The following is a 27717-nucleotide window of genomic DNA, read 5'->3' on the forward strand; positions in this document are numbered from 1 at the left end:
TTAGTGGTCGAGGCACTTGTCTGAATTTCTTGGGATGAAAATCATTCCTAGCAGGTCGTTGGTCTCATCTGGGTGCAAGGATAAGTCATTTTTCTTCTGCATCTTTTCAATACATCGACCTTGCAATGTCTGTACGTGGAAGCGTCTCAGAAGTGTGACCAGGATGACCTTCATCATCACCATGGCAATGTATTTTCCCGCACAGGCCCGGGGCCCAAAGCCAAATGGCTGAAAGTACCTGTAAGGAACCTAGGAAAATGATCAGACAATTAGCCCGAGAAGTAAAGGCTAGAGTCATGCATATCTGTTTGATTCACCCTGAAAACACTGTGAGTCAGAATGCTCGGTTTCGGCGACTTGGCCATACTGCTCCTTCACGGAGAGGAATGACTATAACTCAGATAAGCCTCTTTCTCCCTCCAGTTTGATTCACCCTTTGTGTTACGGACACAACTTCAAACAATTCCCTGTTTTGCTTTTCATGTAAATACTCAGCTAGCTCTGTGGGAAGACCATGGCTTTACTGCTGTTCTGCCAGTCATTGAGGCAAAGATTGTTGTTGTGCCAGGGCATATAACATGATGACAAGGACAAATTTAGGCAAAGGTGTGGATTCCCTGTCTATTAGTGCCAAGGATCTAAATATATTTAGTTATACAAATATTTAATGGGACACCTCTGCCTGTCTTGTCCCCATTTGGACTCACATAGTGCCTGGCACTTAATACACGCTCAGTAAGTTATTTTTGACCAATTGCCAACATGGCGTGGGTTGCTTATCTAGAAATAAAATGAATTAGACAACTGGTTTAACTAAGATCATATTTCCATATGCAAATGGAAAAAGGGGACACAGAGGGAACTATCAGGATAATTCAGGTTAAAAAAATCATTGCCTAGAATTGACATAATGGAGGCAGAATCTCCAGTACACCTCAGTTACAGAAAAAGAAGAAGCTGAGGCTCTTGTAATTACAAAGTCGTATATAGAATGAGGCCTAGTGCTTGTGGGGCCATTTGAGAAACCAAAGGCCCACTGCCAAAACCAAATCTTTTCTTCTCACTTGATTTCCATCTGAAGCAGGAGTGGATTTCCTTGACTTAGATGATGCTACGGCTGAATCTACATGGTGACAAGGTGATAAGTTTAAATGGAAAAGTTAAGTTTAAATGGGTTGGTTAAAGAAAATTTGCCTCATTTTAAGCAAATTAAGGGCCTGAATTGTTCACCTTTTGACCTATTGTGTGGCCTCCATCAAGACATTTCTGAGAGCTGGAGAGCCAGCCTCCTTGCCTTGAGGACAGACATGGTGGTCGTGTTCCAAGCTAGGGGAAATGTGTTTTCCTGGTGAGGTGTGAAGAGAATGAGTAAATAGAATGAAATATACATGGTGCAAACACAGAAACAGAGAGGACTTAAGAGTTGACATTTTCAAGAGTGGCACACACAGTTTTAAGGAAGGGCTCTTACATTCTTGGCAAAGTTTTCAAGAGTAAATTCATTGGGCTTGGGGAAAAACTCGAGTCTATGCATTCTTCCAATATTCAGGATAATGTTAGTCCCCTTTTTCACTGGGTAGCCATCGATGACATCATCCTCTAAGGCTTTGCGCATGACCAGGTCCACGACAGGCTGGTACCGCATGCTCTCATAAATAAAGTTTTCTACCACTTTTAGTTTTTGCATATCATCAATCCTTATGTCTCTTTCAGCTGTGGGATCAGATAAAAAGGACAAAGTAGGTCATGTTAGTTTCAACATGTGATGGGCATAAAACTCATAGTTTCAGATCAGTATAGTTATAGGTCAGTTCGGTCTTGGTTGAAAAAATTTATATATATAATTGTAAAATATTTTATGTTTGGTCCACAGAGTATCTTATGAAAATTCAGATTTGAAGTCAATTATCTTAACATCTGAGAGATTTCATACAAATGTCTGGATTTGTATAGAAATTAAAAAACAGGTTACATTGGACTCACATCCCCACATGACAATAGTTAGCTGAGGGTGGGTGGCTGATGAGCCCTTTAGAGGAACTTCCTCTCTGCAGCATCATGTAGACCTACCTAATCTGCTTCAAACATTTATTGCCACCTGTGTGGTTCTTGAGTTTTGTCCCCTACTCTGAATTCTAGAAGACGTTCATTCCTCCTCTAGTCAAGTGAGATGGTGAGATTAATGATGTTCACAGAAATTTTCTCTTCTGGTATCCAATGCAGTCATCTGTCAGAAAATATCACTGAAAACTACCCACCACCAGTCTCTCCCATCAGGAAACTTGCACAAGCCTCTTAGATAGCCTCATCCACCACAGGGCAGACAGCAGAAGCAAGAAGACCTACAATCCTGCAGCCTGTGGAACAAAAACCACATTCACAGAAAGATGGAAAAGATGAAAAGGCAGAGGGCTATGTACCAGATGAAGGAGCAAGGTAAAACCCCAGAAAAGCAACTAAATGAAGTGGAGATAGGCAACCTTCCAGAAAAAGAATTCAGAATAATGATAGTGAAGATGATCCAGGACCTTGGAAAAAGAATGGAGGCAAAGATCAAGAAGATGCAAGAAATGTTTAACAAAGATCTAGAAGAATTAAAGAACAAACAAACAGAGATGAACAATACAATAACTGAAATGAAAAGTACACTAGAAGGAATCAATAGCAGAATAACTGAGGCAGAAGAACGGATAAGTGACCTGGAAGACAAAATGGTGGAATTCACTGCTGCGGAACAGAATAAAGAAAATGAATGAAAAGAAATGAAGACAGCCTAAGAGACCTCTGGGACAACATTAAACACAACAACATTCGCATTATAGGGGTCTCAGAAGGAGAAGAGAGAGAGAAAGGACCCGAGAAAATATTTGAAGAGGTTATAGTCGAAAACTTCCCTAACATGGGAAAGGAAATAGCAGCCCACGTCCAGGAAGTGCATAGAGTCCCATACAGGATAAACCCAAGGAGAAACACGCCAAGACACATAGTAATCAAATTGGCAAAAATTAAAGACAAAGAAAAATTATTGAAAGCAGCAAGGGAAAATTGACAAATAACATACAAGGGAACCCCCATAAGGTTAACAGCTGATTTCTCAGCAGAAACTCTCCAAGCCAGAAGGGAGTGGCATGATATACTTAAAGTGATGAGAGGGAAGAACCTACAACCAAGATTACTCGACCCACAAAGGATCTCATTCAGATTCAATGGAGAAATCAAAAGCTTCACAGACAAACAAAAGCTAAGAGAATTCAGCATCACCAAACCAGCTCTAGAACAAATGCTAAAGGAACTTCTCTAAGTGGGAAACACAAGAGAAGAAAAACGTACAAAAACAAACCCAAAACAATTAAGAAAATAGTCATAGGAACATACATATCAATAATTACCTTAAACGTGAATGGATTAAATGCTCCACCCGAAACAAACAGTGTTGCTGAATTGATAGAAAAGCAAGCCGCATATATGTGCTGTCTAAAAAGTCCCATTTCAGACCTAGGGACACAGTCAGACTGAAAGTGAGGGGATGGAAAAAGATATTCCATGCAAATGGAAATGAAATAAAGCTGCAGGAGCAATACTCATATCAGATAAAATACACTTTAAAATAAAGAATGTTACAAGAGACAAGGAAGGACACTACATAATGATCTAGGAAACAATCCAAGAAGAAGGTATAACAATTATAAATATGTATGCACCCAACATAGGAGCACCTCAATACATAAGGCAACTGCTAACAGCTATAAAATAGGAAATCGACATTAACACAATAAGAGTGGGGGACTTTAACACCTCACTTACACCAATGGACAGATCATCCAGACAAAAAGTTAATAAGGAAACACACGTGTTAATTGACGTAATAGACCAGATAGATTTAATTGATATTTATAGGACATTCCATCCAAAAACAGCAGATTACACTTTCTCCTCAAGTGCACACAGAACATTCTCCAGGATAGGTCACATCTTGGGTCACAAATCAAGCCTCAGCAAATTTAAGAAAATTGAAATCATATCGAGCATCTTTTCTGACCACAACGCTATGTGATTAGAAATCAATTACAGGGAAAAAAAGGTAAAAAACAGAAACACATGGAGGCTAAACAGTACGTTACTAAATAACCAAGAGATCACTGAAGAAATCAAACAGGAAATCAAAAAATACCTAGAGACAAATGAAAATGAAAACAGGACGATCCAAAACCTATGGGATGCAGCAAAGCAGTTTTAGAGGAAAGTTTATAGCAATATAAACCTACGTCAAGAAACAAGAAAAATCTCAAGTAAACAATCTAACCTTACAGCTAAAGGAACTAGAGAAAGAAGAACAAACAAAACCCAAAGTTATCAGAAGGAAAGAAATCATAAAGATCAAAGCAGAAATAAGTGAAATAGAAACAAAGAAAACAATAGCAAAGATGAATAAAACTAAAAGCTGGTTCCTTGAGAAGATAAACAAAATTGATAAACCACTAGCCAGACTCACCAAGAAAAGGAGGGAGAGGACTCAAACCAATAAAATTAGAAATGAAAAAGGAGAAGTTAAAACAGACACCGCAGAAATACAAAGCATCCTAAGAGACTACTACAAGCAACTCTCTGCCAATAAAATGGACAACCTGGAAGAAATGGACAAATGCTTAGAAAGGTATAACCTTCCAAGACTGGACGAGGAAGCAATAGAAAATATGAACAGACCAATCACAAGTAATGAAATTGAAACTGTGATTAAAAATCTTCCAACAAACAAAAGTCCAGGACCAGATGGCTTCACAGATGAATTCTATCAAACATTTAGAGAAGAGCTAACACTCATCCTTCTCAAACTCTTCCAAAAAATTGCAGAGGAAGGAACACTCCCAAACCCATTCTTTGAGGGCACCATCACCCTGATACCAAAACCAGACAAAGATACTACAAAAAAATTATAGACCAATATCACTGATGAACATAGATGCAAAAATCCTCAAGAAAATACTAGCAAACAGAATCCAGCAGCACATTAAAAGGATCATACACCATGATCAAGTGGGATTTATCCCAGGGATGCAAGGATTCTTCAATATACTCAAATCAATCAATGTGATACAGCATATTAACAAATTGAAGAATAAAAGCCATATGATCATCTCAATAGATGCAGAAAAAGCTTTGGACAAAATTCAACAGCATTTATGATAAAAACTCTCCAGAAAGTGGGCATAGAGGGCACCTACCTCAACATAATAAAGACAATATATGACAAACCCACAGCAAACATCATTCTCAATGGTGAAAAACTGAAAGCATTTCTTCTAAGATAAGAAACAAGACAAGGATGTCCACTCTCACCACTATTATTCAACATGGTTTTGGAAGTCCTAGCCATTTCAATCAGAGAAGAAAAAGAAGTGAAAGGAATACAAATTGGAAAAGAAGAAGTAAAACTGTCACTGTTTGCAGATGATATGATACTATATATAGAGAATCCTAAAGATGCCAGCAGAGAACTACTAGAGGTAATCAATGAATTTGGTAAAGTTGGAGGATACAAAATTAGTGCGCAGAAATCTCTTGCATTCCTATACACTAATGTTGAAAAATCTGAAAGAAAAATTAAGGAAACACTCCCAGTTACCATTGCAACAAAAGGAATAAAATACCTAGGAATAAACATATCTAGGGAGATAAAAGACTTGTATGCAGATAACTATAAGACACAGATGAAAGAAATTAAAGATGATACCGACAGATGGAGAGATATACCATGTTCTTGGATTTGAAGAATCAATGTTGTGAAAATGACTGTACTACCGAAAGCAATCTACAGATTCAATGCAATCCCTCTCAAATTACCAATGGCATTTTTTACAGAACTAGAACAAAAAAAATCTTAAAATTTGTATCGAGACACAGAAGACCCTGAATAGCCAAAGCAGTCTTGAAGGAAAAAGTGGAGCTGGAGGAATCAGACTCCCTGACTTCAGACTATACTACACAGCTATAGTAATCAAGACAATATGGTACTGGCACAGAAACTGAAACATAGATCAGTGGAAGAAGATAGAAAGCCCAGAGATAAACCCACACACCTATGGTCAAGTAATCTATGACAAAGGAGGCTAGGGTATACAATGGAGAAAAGACAGTCTCTTCAATAAGTGGTGCTGGGACAACTGGACAGCTACATGTAAATGAATGAAATTAGAACAATCCTTAACACCATACAAAAAAATAAACTCAAAATATATTAAAGACCTAAATGTAAGACCGGACATTATAAAACTCCTAGAGGAAAACATAGGAAGAACACTGTTTGACATAAATCACAGCAAGATCTTTTTTGATTCACCTCCTTGGGTAATGGAAATAAAAACAGAAATAAACAAATGGGACCTAATGAAACTTAAAAGCTTTTGCACAGCAAAGGAAGCCGTAAACAAGACAAAAAGGCAACCCTCAGAATGGGAGAAAATATTTGCAAATGAATCAACGGACAAAGGATTAATCTCCAAAATATATAAACAGTTGATGCAGCTCAATATTAAAAAAAAACAAAGAACCAAATCCAAAAATGGGCAGAAGACCTAAACAGACATTTCTCCAAAGAAGACATACAGATAGCTAAGAAGCACATGAAAAGCTGCTCAACATCACTAATTATTAGAGAAATGCAAATCAAAACTACAGTGAGGTATCACCTCACACCAGTTAGAATGGGCATCAGCAGAGAATCTGCAGACATCAAATGCTGGAGAGAGTTTGGAGAAAATGGAACCCTCTTGCACTGTTGGTGGGAATGTAAATTGATACAGCCACTATGGAGAACAGTATGGAGGTTCCTTAAAAAACTATAAGCAGAATTACCATATGACCCAGCAATCCCACTACTGGGCATATACCCAGAGAAAACCATAATTCAAATAGGCACATGCACCCCAATGTTCATTGCAGCACTGTTTACAATAGCCAGGTCATGGAAGCAACCTAAATGCCCATCGACAGACGAATGGATAAAGTAGATGTGGTACATATATACAATGGAATATATCTCAGCCATGAAAAGGAACGAAATTGGGTCATTTGTAGAGATGTGGATGGATCTAGAGACTGTCATACAGAGTGAAGTAAGTCAAAAAGAGAAAAACCAATGTCGTATATTAACACATATATTTGGAACCTAGAAAAATGCTACAGATGAACTGGTTTGTAGGGCAGAAATTGAGACGCAGATGTAGAGAAGAAACGTATGGACACCAAGCGGGGAAAGCAGTGGGGGGTGCGGGTCGTGGTGTGATGGATTGGGAGATTGGGATTGACATGTATACACTGATGTGTATGAAATGGATGACTAATAAAAACCTTCTGTATAAAAAAGTAAAGAAAATTTTTTAAAAAAGAGAAAAATATCACTGTTAGTCTCTCCTCCTCATCTCATCAAGGACAACCTGGGTGGTAAAGTGGCAAGAACGCCCTCTCTCCACCACAACAAATGGGGTGCCTCATCAGCTCCAGGTGAGCTGGGGATTGATGGACACCTCCATGTCTCAGCTTGGCTCGACACTGGTCAGAGAGGCTTGGATTACTCTCAGAATTGGCAAAACTTCAAAGCATCCTGAAATGGGCTACTGTTTTTGCAGAATGAAAGTCAACCCAGGGTCCTGAGGCAGCTCTGTCTCCTGTACAGTTAGGTTATTCAGGAGTGGTCTCACTTGGTTAGAGAACTTTAACAACACAGCCCCTCACATACTGCTTTTCGAACACAGCAAGAGTCTAATGGGTGTATTTATCTGTGGTGGGGAGTTAGAGGGCAGATGATGGAGAAGGTAACAAAAGGCATACTTTTAGAGGTAATTACCAGTCCTGTGGGTCTAGGGGGAACAAGTATACATGTACTAGTGGTTGTCCCAGTTTTATCTTTCAAGAGGACTGTCGTGTCAGGGGGATATCAGGGGGCACAAGAACTTTTCATGTCTCAAGGAAATTGTATTAAAGGTTTATGATCTCAAGAGCAGTTTCCCCTGTGTTGCCTGTACCCCCATCATTCTGTGACTCTCTCTCACTCCACTGAGCTTGTTTCTTGAATTCTCTTTTTCTCACGAGACTGAGAGCCCAGGACTGCAGGGATGGCACTGGCTTGTTCACCGCGGTGCCCTTGCACCTGGCACAGAACCCATAACCTGAAAAGGGTGCTTGAGAAAACATTCCAGAATTTGAAACCCGGATGTCATTCTGGCTCCTTACTATCTACCTTTCCAGGCAGTGGCCCTCCTATGGCAACGCGTCTGCAGAACCCTTTCACATATTTAATCCGTGTATGAAATTTCCCCTTGTCATCTGTTTCAAGCAGCACTCAAATGGTTTTAAAGATAAATAAGATAAAAAGTTTAAAAAATACATGGTGCCTTTTAACAACAAAATAGGTTGTTTCACAGAGACCTGTAAAGTCAAGAAAGAACAATCTATATCATTACTGATACCTCTTCGCATATGTCTGAAATGTGTTCCTAAAGAGATTACTTATGTGAAGCACACTCCAAATAAGGCATTCTGTTTTCTCCAGAAAGCAATTCTGACTTCTTCTGAACGTGGCAGTGTCTCCAGGGAAGGGTGGGGATATCCAAAGCAGTGGCAGAGTGATGCTGAAGCAATGGCAGAGCAGGGAGGGGACAGAGTGGGGAAGAGCTGAGCAGGGACCTGGAGGCTCTCCTGCAGAGGAGGAGGAGAGGGTGGGGGAGGGAAACTGATCGCTCCCCCGCCTCTGCTATTATCACCCTTTCCTCCTCCCTCTGCCACCACCTGGAAGAACGGGCTGCTTGAAACCCAGAAACACTGCAGAAAATGATAGCCATTTCCCTGGGTGGACCGTCAAAAGCCTTTTGTCACTGATAAGGTAGCAAATCCTTGTGGATGATCCCATGTTTTTTTACACACAGACAAATAGAACCGCATATATGTGTTTATGTGCCCATCAAAAAAGACCTTGAAGAATACACATCAAAATATAAACAGTGGGGCTTCCCTGGTGGCACAGTGGTTGAGGGTCCGCCTGCCGATGCGGGGGATATGGGTTCGTGCCCCGGTCCAGGAGGATCCCACATGCCGCGGAGCGGCTGGGCCCGTGAGCCATGGCCGCTGAGCCTGCGCGTCCAGAGCCTGTACTTTGCAATGAGAGAGGCCACAACAGTGAGAGGCCCGCGTACAGCAAAAAAAAAAAAAAAAAAAAATTTAACAGTGATTCCCCCTGGGGAATGGGAAGGAGAGTCGAAGGGATCAGGAAATAATACTTTCTGCTTTATATATCTCTCTCTTATTTGGATTTTTTTCCAGCCAGCGTGTATTTTTTTTTATATTAGAAAAACACAGAAACCTGTTTGGCATAATGAAAATACGACACATTGACTTGCTCTGTTGTTCTCTGGGTGGATTCTAATAAAGATTTTGACATAAGATTCTTAGGACCTAGAAGCTGATATTCAGAAGGAATTGTTTTCTAATCTCTATTATTTGCTTGATAAATTCTTACCAACAACAGTCTGGATTTCCTTCATTATTGCCTCTTCAACTAGGGGGTGCTTTGCAATGAGAAACAGCATGAAAAACACAGAGACGGACATGGTGTCTGGTGCTGCAATCAGCATTTCCAATACGCACTGGTTCACATTCTCTCTTGTCAGGTCACCACGTTTCTGAACAATTGAAAGCGGGGAGAAACATTGGCAACGTGAATGAACGGTTCAGAACAGGAGGGGAGGTGGCGCTCAAGGATTAATAACCTCAACAAAATGAAATCATAGAAATTATGTGTCTCTGTGTCTGATGATGGACATTTGCATTAACAATCTTCATCTCAAAGCTGAAGAACTTAACGAAATATCTATGTGTTCAGTGTCTTTGGATTCCCCAGTTTTCCTATTTTTATTGTGCAGAAACACAGAAGTTTCAGTCTTAAAGTTCAATCTTACCTGACTGTCTAATAGGGGGCTATTGGATTGGGCATTATAGAAATACTGGAGCATATGGTCAAAGCAGAAACATGCAACAGTTAACAGGAGAGAATTTTTAGACACTGATACAGTCATACACGTATGTTGTGTGGGAATTAGGGTCAGTTCAGGTCTGTACCTCAGCCAAAATCAACTCAGTGGTGAAATCCATTGAGTCTTCCAGTTTCTCTGCTATGAAAATCCTGCGTCTTTTTTTTTCTACCAGAATTTCCATTTCTTCTTTCAGCTCCTCACTGGAAAAAACAGTGTAAATATTATCTACTTGTACACAGATATGACATCTAGATAAATGGATTTGTTTGCCATGTTTAAAAGTAAAATGATCTGCTTTAGTGGAAGCCATTAGTGCTCATGAATAACTGAATTTATACTTAATTCTTCACAAATATTCTTAAATTACATATTATATCATGTTAAGGAACCAGAGTTAGCCCATGTATCTCGGCAGTGGTAGCAAAATCAAGGCTGTAACTGTAGTTAAGGGATGAAAACTGGTACCAAATGGCTAAATCCAATTATGTTGTCTGCTATTTGATTGGGCCAGCACAGTGCTTAAGTTAAACATCAAAAACCAAAGCCAGTGAATGCCTTTAGTGGGAGCATGCACTCTCCAGTCTCCCACGGGCACCTCCATTTCCTGTGTCTTACATCCACCCAGCCCACTTTTATCTGCATAGTCTCGAAGACAATTGAGTTTGAGGTTCCTCTTCTACACAGGCAGGAAGTATTTTTCCTGATATTTATCTCATACCTTGCAGTTTCTGCCTCATAGTAACACTAAGTAAATATTTGTTGAACGAATGACTGTCTGCATCAATATACATATGCCTTTTGACAGTGTGCAGGCGGGAAAAACACCTTCGACAAAGGGTCAGGTTCTGGTCCAGGTTGTTGTCGTTCCACGTAACCTAGTTTAAGTCTCTGAGTCTTATGTCTCTTTTAAAGTGAAGGGATCAGGCTAGATGAACAATAAGGCCACCTTGAGATCTCAATTCTGTTATCTTTGACTTTGTCTTTAAGTGTATGCATTCACATATAATTGTATTGTTCCCCAATCTCAGGGAACAGTATTCTGTATTATGTTAAATGTACAGTAAATCTTTCTTTCAAATTCTTGTTGACACAATTGCCTACACGCTTAAATACTCCGTTGACCTAAATAGCCTCTATGTTTACTTCAGTTCAACAGGAAAAGTAACAGAGGATTCTTTAAGATACCTCCTATCTTCAAAAGTTTTTTGCGGGGGCATCTCAAGGAAGATGTTTAAACATTCTGAGAGATATTCTTCAGGGTAGTATTTTCATTGTGTCATTCTAAATAAGGATGCCTACTATTGTTTATCTCTGTAAGTATGCTTTATAGGCGCGCGCACAAACACACACACACACTCACCATTCCAGACATACAGCAGGGATATAGTCACGTTTATTCATTTACCTACCCATCCATTTGTTCAGCAAATATTTGTTGAGTATCTCCTACATTTATTCAATAGTGGGCTAGAATGCTCATAGCATTCCTACCTAAGCAGTGGCTCCCAAATGGCCTGGGATGTGTTGAAATGCCCCTAGACTTTGAATTCCTAGAGAATTTCTTGATGGAGCTGCATCCACTTCTAAGCATCTCCTTCCTCCCTGGGCCAGAATCAGGGGCCTGTGAATATCCACTGGGATTCCTCCTATTCAGGTTAAAATTTGCTTCTGCTTAAATGTATGTATTTGAATTTGTATGTCATTAAAAACTAGGAGAATTGAGTTAAATGTCAGTTTACAGGGAATAAGAAGTCTCTGACTTACAAATTATATTGCAAGAATTCCTCTGTTTGTACGAAAATAATGGTGGCTAGGTTCCTAGTCCAGGCCACAAACACTTATTTAATGTATTCTGAGACTGAAAAGCCTACATTTGACAAAACAAAAAGTAGAAAACAGTACTGTGCTAATATTGGGAATTCAAAGAGGGAAAATTATAAAATTGAATAAATAGGGATGGAAGTAGATGTCCCAGAAACCTTTACATAAATATATTTTTAAAAATATTGGTATGAAAGACAAATTCTATATGATCTCTCTTATATGTGGGATCTTAAAAAAACAATAACAAAAGGAGAAATCCCAACCTCAGTTTTACAGGAAGAGATTGGTGATTGCCATGAGTGCTGGGGGTAGGTTGGGTGTGAAATGTGTGAAGGGGGTCAAAGGTACAAACTTCCTTCCAGTTATATGATCAATAAATCATGGGGATGTAATGTACAGCATGATGTCTACAGTTAATATACAGTATTGCATATTTAAAAGTTGCTAAGAGAGTAGATCTTAAAAGTTCTCATCACAAGGAAAAAGTTTTGTAACTATGTATGGTAAAAGATGTTAACTAGATTAATTGTGATGAACATTTCTCAATATATTCAAATATTGAATCAGGCTGTACACCTGAAACTAACATAATGTTATATGTCAATTATGCCTCAAAAAAAGTATCAGCATTATTGCAATGGAATGCAGGGGAAGGAGATTAAAAGATTTCTTTAGGTTTTTACTGCTCTAGATCAGAGGAGATAGTACATAGTGAACTAACCATTGGCAAATTTATATAGAGAGGGAATGTTGTTGAGATAATTTTAAAGAAACCAAAGAGAAACTGTTATACAGTCTCATGCAGTAAGTTTCTATGGGCCTGCTGACCATACTGAAGCTAAACTAATGACCAAGTTTAACTGCGGACCAATAAGACTCTTGAGACGACCACAAATTCTGACAGCAGTGAAGAGATGAACCATTTATCTTACCGATTCAAGTCACAATAAACTCCGGTAGAAACAAAGAGAAATGTTTAAAGGACCAGGTGTCCAAATCATCCACCTAATACTCATCATCCGCTTGAAATACATAAAGCAACATCAAGCTGACTACCTGGAGACTAATACTACTGAATTTCAAAACACGCAAACAGGATGAAGTTAGCTCTTCAAACAACTTTGGGAAATTGTAGAGATGGAGAATTTAAGATAGTCAGGGACATCTGGGAAAGATATGAACAGAGGGATGGGGAAAACTAACATGTTTATTGCCTACTATGTGTCATGCTTTGTGCTGATTGCCCTTCATAGAGGATCTCATTAACCTGTATTGCCACCACGGAGGGTATGTTATATTTTACTTTGAAGAACTTCCCAAGGACATTTGGTTACTAAGTGGTAGAGATAGGATACAAACCAGGTCTGTCTACCTTTAGATCCCCTGTGCTTTCCACTGGTGGTTAGAGGTGGCATGTATACTGGCTGGCTACTTACACTCTGAAAACCATTGATTATCCCTTAGGTCATTGGGCATTTGTCTAGTCTTCTGCTAGACTAGTCTGACACCAAAGCAAAGCCATTTAATGACAGTTTTAGGATCCCCCAAGATATAAGATGCATAGCTAAACAAACAACACGTCTTAAAAAAGTTCATCATGAAAAAAATTCTCTTGCAACTACTGTCAATTCTGACAAATTGAATTAAGTTAAATTCATTCAGAAGCAACACAACAATAAAATGATTTATGTTTCCATTTTTCCAGACATGCAAAGAGAATTTTGACTAATGATAAGGATAGGTTCAGCCAACCCTTCTCTTCAACTCAAAATACACAGCAGTGTCCTAGTTCCAGAGATGGAGCTCTCAGCCTCCTAGGGGAAAACTGCCCTGGGCCAAAGTCTTCTTTTCCTCTGTGGTCTGGCCACATGCTGCCAAATTGCTGTAGGAAGTGTTTCACCGGCAACTTAACAGCTCCCTTGCGGTCTGGAGAGGAGAAAGCTTGCCGAAGAGGCCAGCAATAACTAAGACACAACACAGATCAATCCAATCTCAGCAATAAATATTCCAAAATATGTTACTTACACAGACTTTTCATACTTTCTGCGTAGCCAAGAAATCTTAAAGAAGATGTCTGGTTTGAGAAGGAGAGCTTGCCATGCATCAAAATAACCCTGGATTTTAACCACGATGGCCCTTTCTGGAAAAACAGAAAAAGATCAGAACAGATGAGCAAAAATGTGAGCCCAAGAATGGTACACTGCTCAGAGAAGATCCCCTGTAGACTCTCCTACCATCTGGGACTCTAAGCAGGTCAAGGTTCCACCTTCACTGGGTGTTTCAGCCAGGGGAATGCCACTAAACAAATCAACACTAATTTATTCTGCTTGGCATCTAAACTGGCCACGTTAACCAGAGATTTGCCAGTTTCAAGTTTGTGCTAGAGACACAGCCTAGAATCTCACACGCTTCTCCATGGCTGAGCCTCCAACTCCCTTCTGTTTACCTGACCGTTTGAAATGAGAAGTAATTAATGCTGTTATGGCCTCAATTCTGGTGCCTGGAAAGGCAAAAAGCCTCCCCACTCTGTTTATATTTCAGTCCAGAGTGTAGAATTCATCTTGGAATCTTCAGTGCCTTGTCCTGAGTCTTGTGCACAGTCAGATCTTAACGGATGTTCTCGAATTAAATTGAATACTAGAGAAAAGAAAACCCCTGCTTTTTTCAAATTACACACAAGAGAAGGGAAGAGACATGAAGATGCAGAAACTGCAGTTCATAGAAATGAAGAAGCTTGCCCAACGTCATACAGCCAGAGTGGCAGGAAGTCCCTAGGCTGGAGCTCGATTCTGTCTGACCTCAGGGCCATGTCCTTTCCTCTTCGGTGCACTGAGTCCCTCAGGCCAAATGAGAGTTTAACAAGGACCCGGTGAGCAGAGGGAAATATGCATAAGTCTGTATGGGTTATGAAGGTTCTTAGACCGCAGTCTGCATCCATAAGTTAACAGAGAGCTGTACAATTCCCTTTACTTGATCCCTCCTAAGAGTCAAGGCTAGTGGGGAACCAAAGAGCAGGGACTTCTAAAATAGGTACCTGTCATATCTTAGGAGAGATGTACGTGGAACAGGCAAACAGGACTTTCAGAGTCCCTGTGTGAAAGGGGATAAGGCAAGAGGCTGTGACTTTCAGAGTGAATGGGGCTCCCATCCTAATGTCAATCAGATGGGGTTCCTATGACTCTGGTAAGGAATCATTAAAGAGCCGGGGAGATGAGGTGAGGAGAGGGGAGCGGAGAAAGGGAGGGCTTATCGCTTGTCTGCTTGTCCAAATGTGGTCAATCAGGGAGCAGGTGTGATAGCTCAGCCGGTTTGGACAAGTGTGAAACTCGTGCCTTGTTCTTGTGCCTGTGATGTTCTTCCTTCAGATCTGCACGTGGCTCATCCTCACACTTCATTTGGGCTATTTTCAGACATCCTCTCCACAGAGGCCTTCCTGACCACCCTTTGTCTCCACAAGAGCTTCAGCCTCCCACTGACCTCCCCCTTCACTTTCTAGCCCTTTGCTCTACTCTTTTTTTTTTTTTTTTTTTGAGGTACGCGGGCCTCTCACTGCTGTGGCCTCTGCCATTGCGGAGCACAGGCTCCGGACGCGCAGGCTCAGTGGCCATGGCTCACGGGCCCAGCCACTCCGTGGCATGTGGGATCCTCCCGGACCGGGGCACAAACCCGTGTCCCCTGCATCAGCAGGCGGACTCTCAACTACTGCGCCACCCGGTAAGCCCTGTTTATTTAAGGCACTTATTATAGCCTAATATATTACTAGATAGTTAGTTGTTTACTGTCCATATACCCACTAGGATGTAAACTCTTTGAAGGCAAGGACTTCGTCTTGTCCAACTGGTCTATCCCCAGAACCTAAGTCTGGCATAAAATAGGCAATCAATAAATATTAATTGAATGAATGTATGAATCAATGAGCATTGCTAGAAATCAAGTCAGGAGAAATTACATTAAGCTGACAGCAGCAGAATGGAATGAATCCACATGATTAATGTTTGTTCTTTTGTTGGCGGTAGAGTTGCATGTATGTGTTTAATATTTGATTCTGTAATATAGTGAGGAAAGCAGTTTCTTGAGTGAGACATCTTGCAAGGATTGTTATAAATGCTGTGACAAAGTTTATGTGAAGCAACTTTTTATACTGCTTGGCACATAGTAGATACTAAATTTATGTTAGTTATCATCATCATTTCCAGCAGCCTCAGTACCCTTATCATCATATAGAATCAAAATTTTCATACTTAGTGGCTTTGAGGGAGAGGTATGTATGTACATTTATGTGTGTGTGTAGATATATGGAATGTGTCTATGTGTTTGTGTGTGTATATATAACTATACATACATATATACACATATATATGTCTATATCATGCCCAAAAGAATGGTTGGTAATGGTTAAATACATAGGTTTGGTGGTAGGATATATTTATGACCAAATCAAATGATCACATCTGTTAAGTTTCAGCTGTGGGTAGAATCCTATTTTCTAGAGCAATGAAGAGAGATACAAAAGAAATAGAAGATGGCCCCTGCTGTGGATATTTATGACCTTATAAGTGAACAAGGCAGACATACCAGGAAAAATATTTGGGAATACTTAGAAGGGTTTAAAGAAGAGCAGTATGCAAAAGAACATATCTTTGCTTGAGTCCGTTATCCTTCTTCTCATGCCCTGTTTAATACAGGGCTGAATGTCAAGTCATAAGAATGAAAATTTCAGGGCTTCCCTGGTGGCGCAATGGTTGGGAGTCCACCTGCCGGTGCAGGGGATGCGGGTTTGAGCCCTGGTCCGGGAGGATCCCACATGCCGCGGAGCGGCTGGGCCGGTGCACTGCAGCTGCTGAGCCTGCGCTCTGGACTCCATGGGCCACAACTGCTGAAGGCCGCCTGCCACGGCTGCTGAGGCTTCCGTGCCTGGGGTCCGTGCTCTGCAGCAGGAGAGGCCACAGCAATGGGAAGCCCGTACACCACAATGAAGAGTGGCCCCTGCTTGCCACGGCTGGAGGAAGCCCGCGCACAGCAATGAAGACCCAACACAGCCAAAAAAAAAAAAAAAAGTAAATAAATATATTTTTTAAAAAAGTGAAAATTTCAGTACCGTTCAAGGGGATCCCCAGGAAGAGCTTGTTAGAGGTGTCCAGCATGATGCACCGCACGAGGGTCAACACATCCACATAGCCCGACTCGTTGCGGACCTCCTCCAGCCTGTCCAGATGCTTGGTGATGGAATCAGCACAGACGGTCACCGTGCGCACCAGGCCGGGGCCAGACAAAGCTGAAGGGTACACGTCAGAGTGAGCCGCCTCCAACTCCAGGGCACACAAACTATCAGGCAATTTTGGCTTTTTATGTTTGGAGCTTAACTGACAACAAATTTTTATTCAGTAAATGGGTGGAAATTTTCATATTCTTTTTATTTTTCTATATTCTACTAATTGTCTACTAGAAAGTATCACTTTTATGATTAAAAATGAATGAATGAATGAATGACAAATCTTTTTAAAACAAATGATTCACAATTAAACTTTTATTCTACCTATGACAAATCATTTGTGAGATTGCAAATGAAACATTTAGTATGTGTGATCATAAATTACAAATCAGTAATTTTCTATATTATGTACATTTCTCTCTAAAGAAGGTTTGGATTTCACTTGGGTGATATTTTATGTTTCAATGAGTGGCAGAATATTGCTACAGAAGTATTCAAATTGGATCTTACTTTTTAGATCTAAGGTGCTTCCTGTTTAATTGTAGTTCATATGTGTAAAGTCCTAGTCTTATAAACTACCAAATGTATCCTTAATTTTGGTTTCTCTTCAAACTACATCCAGATTAATTGTACTCAATCAATGTCATAACAACAAAACAAAACTTTGTTGGTTGAACAGTTTTCTTCACAGGACTGAGAACACTGGGGACAGTGATAACCTATTAGCATTGTACTTCAAGTCCATAGTACAGGGTGGCCCTTGATATATATTTGTCAAAAGGAGGAATGAATGAATGAATAGATGAATGAATGAATGAAACCAGGTAGAGTGAACTGGCTCTGATCTCTCTCTTTCTTGGCTCCTGACCATCTGAGCATCTAGTGGTCCTAATGGTAGGTGGTCTAACATGAGTTTAACTCTTAAAGTCCTCCTTTCTCTGTTTGTTCAAGGTTGCTCTAAGCTTTCTTTAGGAGTAATCTCTCTTTTTTACGTCTTTTTTATTCAGACTTGCTGTTAAAGTCAGAGCCCTCAAACAAAGCAAATCAGCTGTGCTGCAGAAGCCCCTGAAGGCACACTTTCCAAATAAGAAAGGAAGCCTGGTGAGTGGTCCTAGAGTCTAAGCATTTCCACCCATGTGTAAAAAGGAAGTTTGGGTTGGCAGCATACGTTCTGACTTTAGGAGGGACCTGGAGGTATGAAAGGCCAGGATGCTGTTTCCTGGGTGACTGTCACAGTCACAAGTGAGATAAATGATTCCTCAATGAATCAGTCCTTTGCATGGAAGGGTTGGCTTTGTTTATCACTCCCAGACTGATGTATGATTTGCCTCTACGTTCAAGAGCTTGAAACCACATTTCAAATGTATAAACCACATTTCAAATGTATAAAAGGAATGGGGAGCCTTTAGAACCTGGAAAAGGCAAGGAAACACTTTCTCCCTAGAGGCTCCAGAAAGGAACACAGCCTTGCCAGTGCCTTGATTTTAGCCCCGTGAGACCCATGTCAGACTTTTGACCCATAAAACTGTAAGGTAATGAATGTATAGTTTGAAGCCAAAGGCTTCCATTCCAGCAGCATATATAGTAAAGGGGGAAACCACTAGATAAGGAGGTTTGTAATCCAGTCTCTGCTCCTCCATACCTGGCTATGTTGCCTGGAGGAAAAATCACAAGCTCTCTAGAAATGTACTCCTTAAGTATAAAACTCAGAGTCTGGATGGAATGACATATACAACTCTTCTCAGTTCTAAAATTCTGTAATTTATTTGCAAATTGCTATTTTAAGATATCTGGGATGTCAGCCAATGATTCAGCAAACATGTTGGTTATGCTAAATCAACTATATGGCTGACATACTAAGTTCTTAACTGAAGTGATCTTAAGTATATAGGGTGCCAATTCTCCTTCACATTCATGAAATTGTTTGTGGGTCAACAAGAAGGACAGAGTTTGTGTTGGGTGAATATGTAGGCTCTGGAATTGTATCCTGTGCTACCATTTGCTGTTGGTGGAAACTTGGGCTAGCTATTTAAACTCTTTATGCCTCAGTTTTCTCAGCTGTAAAATGGAGGTGATAAGGGTATTTAACACATGGGGTTGCTGTGGAATTAAAGTTATCAAGGGCTTAAACAGTGCCTACTACATAGTACATGTATAATGAATGTTAGCTCTTACTGTTTCAAAACTGTGAAGCAGCAGAAGTTAAAAATGATTTCAAGAAGGCATATTCATAGACAAAAGAGCAGAATGTAGCCAGACATCTGAATACCTTTCATAAAGTAAGTTCTAACAGCTTTCCAGAGGACTGGATTATTGTTAAATATGACGCCTTTCTCATGCATGCCAATACACTGCAACCCAAGTTTGCTGCCGAATCGGGATGTGTAGTGACTGTGCTTCATTACATGGAACACGCTTGAGGACCTGCAGAGAAAGCAAACCTTGGGGTTACTTGTTGAGGGTCAGGAGAACTCAGTGTGATGAGTTTGCCTACCAGGTGGCTCTCATACCAAATGCCTGTTGATCTAAATGCAATGCATAATTTCTAGTATTCAGATTAAATAAGCACTTGTGTTAGCACAAGAACTTCCTTCTCCAGTTGAAACATTTCTACTGCTAGCTCTCTGTTTGAGCATCACTAAAGATCAACACACACGCGCGCACACACACACACACACACACACACACACACACACAGAGTTATTCGTTATTTCCCCTTATCTAACTCCAAGTCACTAAAATACTCCCCATTACTGTTGTCAGAGCTACAAGGCTGTAAGAAACTGAACCCTCCACACCACCATATTCCTGAGAGCCTCCAGCCTCCAAGCAGTCCCTCTCCAGACAGTGCTCCCCATGCAGAAGTGAGCCTCATAATTGGAAGTTGCTGGAATACCTGAAGTCTTATCTCTTTAGTTTGGAAGCAGCAGTTCTGCCTTGTACCACCCGTCCCCCAGAGGCCCTAATCAGGCCTGGCCCCTCCAGGGGAGTATCATTATAGGACTGAAGGACATCTCCTGGGCACCTCTGGCCCTGGGCTTGGCTGGCTGGGCTGGCCTGGAAGGCTCTCTCTGGTGGTGACAGCAGCTGTCTTGGGGCTCTGCGTCCATCATGATTCATCAAGGTCTCCAGGGTCACAGAGTTCTCCCAGGACATAGGACACGCTGAGCCATTAGATAGCCCTTGCTGTGGCAACCCTGGGACCTTGCGAGGAACCCAGGCTTCCTTGAACTTCCTGGTTCCTCTTCCACTGCTCTGCCCTCTATTCCCACCCCCAGGCCTGGCTCTTAAGGCCTGAGCTGGGTCTTCAGAGCAACTAGGAAGGAGCAGGCAGCCCCTCCCCACCCATGTCCTCCTTCAGGTCTTGCTTCCTGCCCCAAATCCTACTCTAATTGGGGCACGATAAGGCAATGAGCATTATAACATGTTGTAAAATCCTAGCTGAAGACGTCATGGGGCCTCCGTGTGTGAGGAGAATATTGTCTTCTTAGGACAGTGGTACAGAATTCTTCTGCAGAGAGACTCACTTTGTTGAGAAGATGTTTCAATAAGATTGATTATAAATTAGGCTATGGCATTGGAAGTATAAATTGATCATTTAAATAATTTAACATTTGAGAGCATAAAGGATAAATGGATAGTTAGTCTCTTCAGGATAAAAGATGGGGTGGCTTTATGTCTTCTATTGTATTTTCAATACGCAAATCCAGATACTTCAGTTTGTATTCCAGGGAATTAATTTGACTGATACATAGATAAAATTTTGTCCTGTATATGACATCATGCTATAGAAGGGACTGAAATTCTTATTAACTAATAGACTTCAGAATTCTAGCTATTCGTACTGTCCCCTAAATCACTCTGTAATCAAAGCAGCAAGTAATTTGTATACTCTTTACTCACAAACTCAGATCTACAAATTTTAAGTGATTAGTTGACAAACAGAATACTATTTTTCTGCTCTGACCTGTAGAGCTTTTGAGCATATCATAAAATACATTGGTCTGTCCATATGTTTTGAGGAATTACTGGTCAATTAAAAACTTCAACCCAAATAAAGAGCGAACGATTAAGTCAGTTGTCCTTTAGGGGGCGCCAACATCTCAGTTATCCTGAGACAGAGGCTCTGACTTGGCAAAAAACAAAGTAGGGAAGACAGAAGTGATACACACAGCAAGCAAAGTGTCACCAAGGATGAGGAGTTTAAAATAAGGTCACTTATCAAAAGTAGGCTGGCTTTATCTAACTGGAGTAAATCAGGAAAGTGAAGAAGGGAAGGTTGGTGATGAACTAGGGTTGCCAGCCCAGAGCTCCCCTGATATTCAGGAGAACATTAGAGATCTTCCCACAATGCGGGCCGGCCTGTAACACCAAGTGAGGGAGATGTTACATTGACTGACTGACTGACTGGCTGGGAGAGTGAGGACTTCTTACCACTGAGGAGAGACAGTGTGAGTCCCCAACCTCAGAAGGAACAGTGGGTAGTGTAAGATGCCTGATCCCTGGGGTAATTATTCTTCTTGAAACATGACTGAAGTCAAAAGACATCCCCAAAGATGGCAAACCTAACGTCTCTTCAAAATGAAAAGTAGCCAGGAAGTAAGTCCTTAGGTGGTAAAGAAAAAGCTACCCTCCCGTTCTGAGTTTAAAGAACTCACACACCTGTGGTCAGGTTCAAGATTGATAAGTACTAGAAATAGGGGGGAGACAATCAATGGAATATTTGATACCAAACATTTAAAAACACATGCCTTGTGTAGACCTGTTCTGTGCCTGTGACTTATACTCCATCAATCCTACCACATTTTCCCTGTCCTTTGCCCTCTAATATCCTTACCCAGGTTTGATACTGAGGTCACTGCAAGAGAAAAAGAATCTTTGTAACAGAGAGTTCTGACTGTAACCACCCTAAGCTGACCAAATTTAGTATCTCTAATATGGGAACACCTTCCCTGGTCTCTTGATGTGATGCAATGTGAAGTGCCTAGGACTAACAGGAACGTATTATTACACAACAATTAACCTGAATCGAATAGAGCCTATAGACCTAGTGTTCAGTTTATAAGCAATACTGGGAATAGAAGAATATGTTCAATGACACCATAATGAGACAGTAAGAGAGATTTGGAATGTGGGACATCCTGTAAGACAACTGAAGTGGTCTTTTCAGAAGGTCAAGGTCATGGGGAAAAAGGGGGGAGGACTGCTCTTCTAACTTTCCTGTTCATTTGAACTTTTCATACTAGAAAGTTGGAAAAATATTTTCTTGTCGATCATTAGAGTCTCTCCCTTCCATGCATCCTCAAGTCCCTTGACCCTCTGCTTACTTTGTCCTAGTTGCCTGGTAAAACCTCAACCCTGGCTAAATCCAGCTCTCAGTTTAGCTTACTCTGTGCTTGCACCTGGCAGTTGAATGGGGCCAGGGAAAAAACCATACATGCACATGGACACACACACACACACACACACACACACACACACACACACACACAAACACTGGCAGGTCTCAGTTAAATTCAAGTGAGCCCTTAGTGCAGCTGGCAATTCTACTACATTTCCCAAGTCCAGTCACTCTCTCACTTTCCTGGATGACTGTTATATCCTGTCTCCTCTGTCCCCCAGTGTTGTACTTCTCACCTTTATTTCAACTACAGACTTCATTTCCTATTTTATTGAGAAAACAGAAGCAACTGGAACCTCTGCAAGTCCAACCACCAGGATCAGTGCCCATATATTCAGCCTTCCCTCCTGTTACTGTGGATGAACTTGCATGTCCCTTTTCAAGGGCACATCCACTTGTTACCTGGACCCCCTTGTCATCTCACCTGGCACACTCCTTTTGTGTGCTGCATCAACACTTTCGTCTGTAACTCATCATTCCCATCAAAACACACATCTTAATATCTTGTATCTTAACAAATAAAAGCTCCTTGGACCAAACATCCCTTTCATTTCTCTGCCTCCTTTATGGCAAAAGAGTGTCTGTACCTGCTGCCTCCAATTCTTCTCTCCCCATTTTCTACAGTGGTCAGACGTTTGCTCCCAGCACTGCATAGAAACTGCCCTTGTCAAGGTCACCCATGACCTCCCTGGTGCTAAATGCAATGCTCACATCTCCGTCCAGTCATGTGGCACTATCTGGAGAGTTGACAATTCCATCCTCCCTGACAGGCATTCTCTCCTGGCTTTCAGACCACCACACTCTCCTGGTTTTCCCTTCTCTGTGTGGTTGTCCTTCTCAGCTTCCTTTGCTAGTTTCTGACTACAGTCGAAGGTCTGAATGGTTAGAACTTCCTTCTTAATATCCTATTCAGCAGTACTAGGCAAATCAAGTCAAAATATCTGAAATGGAATCCTGATTTCTCCCCATCCCGAAGTTGCTCCACCCACCTCATCTTCCATATAGCCCATATCTACCTGATAATGGTGTGGACAACCATCCTGGGTTTCCCAGCTTAAAAATCCCACAACGTGGGAAATCCTCTGGTTCCAAGTAAACTAAGACAGTTGTTCACCCTACTGATAATACTATGTTTTAGCCTTTTATTGTTGGTATATTAATACTGCAACAATATATTCCTCTACAAGGGTAGGGATTTGGGAGTGATTTGTTCATGATACCTGTTGTACATAATAAGTTCTCAATAAATATTTATTTAATGAATGAATGGAGAGCCAATACTTTCTATGATAGTTTAGAGTCATCCAGTGCTTAGTATAGAGTAAATTCTAATAAATAAATGTACATTTACAGAATAAAAGAATGAATTTCCTATAAATTCGGAAATGACTAAAACAGGTATACAAATTCTATAACCTTAACTGTTATGTTAATTGCTAACATATGGCCAAATATCATCCTAATTATCATGTTAAATGCCAGTTCCTCTTTATGGATGCTATTCACATTCTATTTTTGATATTTATGGCAAACACTAACATATACACATGACATATAGTGTCATGCATAACTTCTGTAGAACCTCAATAATTTAGCGCATCTCTGCCTGGGGAATCATGCATACTTTATCTACAGGTGATCAGATGGATCTCTCCCCATAGCCCCCAGTTGCTCAGGCAGAATCGTGGCAGCACTGGTGCCTGACTCGCACCCCATCGTGCTCCAAAGTTCTGCAGCCCCCCACTTCAGAACTAAGCTGCTTGGAAAAGTTGGCCCATAATCTCTACACAGGTGTAATAACTACAGACGTCAAAATTTTCAGAAGAGAAAATACCTGGCATATTATTCAAAGAAAAAGAAAGAGCTTTCTGACATCCAGTGGGGTCTTTTTAAGAGGTATGGGTAGTTCTGGAAGGACCTGAAGAGCAGGCAAGGGAAGATGGGGACAAACATGTCCTATTCCTGCGGGGAGCTCATCCCTTAAGAAAATTGAGCGGCTGGGAGGCAATTAAGGAGAACACAGAGACTCCAACCAGAGAAAAGCCTGTGAGGACAGGAAGGGGAAAGAACTGGGAAAGCTGGGGGAAGGGCAGAGTGAGTTTTGTCATGTTCTCAGCATGAATCAGCACCTGACCCTGTCAGGGTCGCTAAGGTCACTTTCCTAATTAAGACAGCAGTTGCCAGATGCTACCTGCACTGTAAGGAGGATCCTATTTCAGCAACTGGTCAGGGTTCCTGGGAATTTATCTGGTGATCTAAGTACCTAGTGTCTAAGAGCAATTTCTGTCCTGGTCCTCTGGTCCTTTCTCATGTGCTTCATTCTTCCCTCCATGTCTAGTCTTGCACTCCCAGCACCTGAACTACACTTAAGGGTAAGAAAATTAGACAGAACCCCTCCAACCTGCTTCGGTGTTTCCCCAGGGAAAGGCCCTCTACTCTGGAAGCTTCTTACCTTTTTTCCTCCTCAAGCTCTGTAGCACGTTGCAATCATTTGGGGGCCTCTAAACACTACGGATGCCCAGGTCCCTCCTTCCCAGGAGACTGTAAAAGTTGGGTTTGTAGCCTGGGCATTGGGGTTTTGAACAGCTCCTTGGGTTACTTTAATATGCAGCCAGGGTGAGAAGCACTGTCCTAGATCCTGAGCTGCAGGCATCATCCTTCATTTAAAAAGTAGTAAAAACACATCTTTAGCAACAGACATCAAGATATCGAAATAAGTTTGTTTAGTTTTTAATATGAAAATTCCAGCCTTGATTTTTAAATATGTCCCCGATTATTAACAGACTTACTTGCTAATAATGAGGGTTTCCTCTCCATATATCCAGACTCTCACGAATTCACCATACGTCTGGTTGTAGTAATTGCAGGCACTGCCATTCCCCATCCAGAGGAACCTGCAGTAGGAAATGAGGGGTCCAATTCCCAGAAAGTAGCCAGGACCTAGGAAAGTCATCAGATCACAGTCAGTATTTCTGCAACACCAAAAAGAGCGATTGCTTTAAATTAACTGCTATTCTTGTTCTTTTGATCTGGATGTCCTTTTATATCTTCTGATGTATATAGGTGAATCACACACACAAAATGATTAAAACAACAACACAAGTTAACATGATGCTCTTCACAGCTCCATGAGTAAAAAGTAGTCCAGAGTCTACACCACTCCAGTTCCATTTGGTCTCAAGCATTTCGGTCTGAACGGACTGAAATAGGTGTCTGCTCTATTCTTGCTGTGTTAAATGGTGTCAATGAGTTTCAAATACAAGTCAATCAGTCCCTCTCGTAACAGGCATGAAAACCAGGACAAGTGATAAGCTGACAGGTCCGTCTGGCTGCGTAGTTTTGTCTGAAAACTTTGGGTTTGAAAGCACCAGTCAATGGAATGGGTGGGTTTGAATTAGTCTGTGGTTTGGGTGTCATCTTTTTAACTGTGAGAAACACGGTCTGCAAAGACAATGTCCCAACAAAAAGCATGCATTTCTTTTTTATTTCCTTCAAAAAGGATTTGGTTTAAGAAGAGAATCTTAAGCTAAATCTCATTAGACAAAATAAAGCTAAGCACTGAGGAATGAGGCAGTGTGTCTGATCTGTGTCTAGACCAGAGTCTGAGTCTAGTGATGTGGTTTTAGTGAAGAGCCGTGGCTTTTACACCCTTGCTGACGTAGGCAATGACAGAATTGTGAGGAGCATGAATCTGGTGAGCAGCCAGGGGAGTTGCTGTTGCTTGTATCAGAGAACAAACTTGGTAGCTTGATTTTAGTGGTGGTGGTGAAAAGTTCGTCAGAAGCTTGTTGGAATGGTTTTACAAGTTTTATTGTAAAGTTATACCATTTCTGTATCTTACTCCTTTAATTCCATTCTGTCAGTGAAATAGTCGTTCAGCCAAAACTCACACAACTATCTGAGACAGTACAGTGCTGATAATTTAGATAATCTAAGTTTTGGGGTGAATCATTTAAATTGGATGTTTAAACCCAAATCTGGCAAACAAGGTTTATTCCTTAACTTTGAAGTAGCTGGGTTAATGTGGAAAAGATTATCAGGGTATTCTTTTTGCCCTTAGTGGAAAGTCTTTGTTAATGTCTATATAACCAAAACAAGTTTGGGAGTCTTGGGGTCAAGGGGTCTTAATCTTAGGATTGTTCTAATAACATTACATGTAGATGATTGACTTACAGAATTTTTTATGGGACTGGGGACACATGCCTGCCGTGAGGAATTTTCCAGGAAACTACAAAGCCGTCTGATATTTCTGGGAGTTCTGAGTTAATCTGATAGTGTAGAGTGGTGTTGTTTCTACTGGGATTATCTGGATAATTATATTATACTCTACTTTTGATTGATCCACAGAGCTTGTGGAAGATTTTTTTTAGATTTTCAAGGGAACGATAGTGATCCCCATTTTTCATCCACTGTCCAGGTCCCATCTACCCCTTGTGGTGGCACCAACATCACCACCATGCCCAAAAATAAAAAAAAATAAAGAATGGGATAAAGAGGAGGAATAGGTTCAAGAAAGGGAGAGGGCAGAGGACATGGATGAGGCAAAGTGGGAGGGAGACAGAAAGGAGTACAGAAAGCATTCCAGAGACATTTTCACCTTTAGACCAAAATTGGAATGAATTTAAATTAAAAAAATCCAAAACCTGGAATATTACCTTGTTCCACCCCATCTTAAATTTACTTTAAAGGATACTTTTGCCATGTCTATTTTACCGAAACAAAATGCAGACTGGAAGGGATTATCTAAGATTTTTTTAATGCTTTCATTTAATATATGCAGATAATTGGTAGAAAAATGTTCACCTGAATTCATTTGCTAATATGCCTTGGGCTTCAGCCATCTCCTCAGGTTTACTCTTCGCTGTTTTGCAAATTTCCTTTACTTTCATGGACGAAAAGCCCAAGGAAACACTCTCCTTAGATACAGAACTAAATGACTGTGTTACCTGGTATTGAGGATGTGTTTTTATAATTCCAAACCAAGAGAAGAAAGCCAGTGAGCAGCAGGATTGCAATGCTGGCAACAGGCGCAACTTCGGTCACCATGCTGGTGATGTTATAATGCACTGAGTTCAGCACTTCCAAAACCATCTTGTGTTGCTTGATCTCAGGGAAAGCAATTTAAAGTCCTGTGGAAATCAGAGTGGCAGAAAAATTAGAGAATCCCCAAAGGTACGTCTAGGACTCCTGTTGCTTCAGAGGATGCTGTACTGTAGAGATGGGTGCTTTGTTTTATAATATGATTGGACATTTAG

General features: G+C 40.8%; 1 protein-coding gene across 1 annotated transcript; it reads right to left on the reverse strand.

Moving 5' to 3' along the window:
• On the reverse strand, positions 1 to 27585 carry LOC309958832 (aromatase-like; the record flags this gene model as incomplete). The annotated part of the gene is made up of 9 exons (XM_082834975.1): positions 27409 to 27585; positions 25252 to 25402; positions 19331 to 19485; positions 16948 to 17124; positions 13875 to 13989; positions 10111 to 10225; positions 9512 to 9674; positions 1472 to 1713; positions 1 to 249 (listed from the first exon to the last, which is right to left on the reverse strand). The coding sequence occupies exons 1-9, from the start codon at positions 27551 to 27553 to the stop codon at positions 1 to 3; spliced, it is 1512 nt and encodes a 503-aa protein (XP_082691101.1). The 5' UTR covers positions 27554 to 27585.
• Between the last annotated feature and the right edge of the window lie 132 nt (positions 27586 to 27717).

Source organism: Leucopleurus acutus, assembly GCF_964270905.1.
Source record: "Leucopleurus acutus genome assembly, chromosome: 1".
In the NCBI taxonomy this organism is placed as follows: domain Eukaryota; kingdom Metazoa; phylum Chordata; class Mammalia; order Artiodactyla; family Delphinidae; genus Leucopleurus; species Leucopleurus acutus.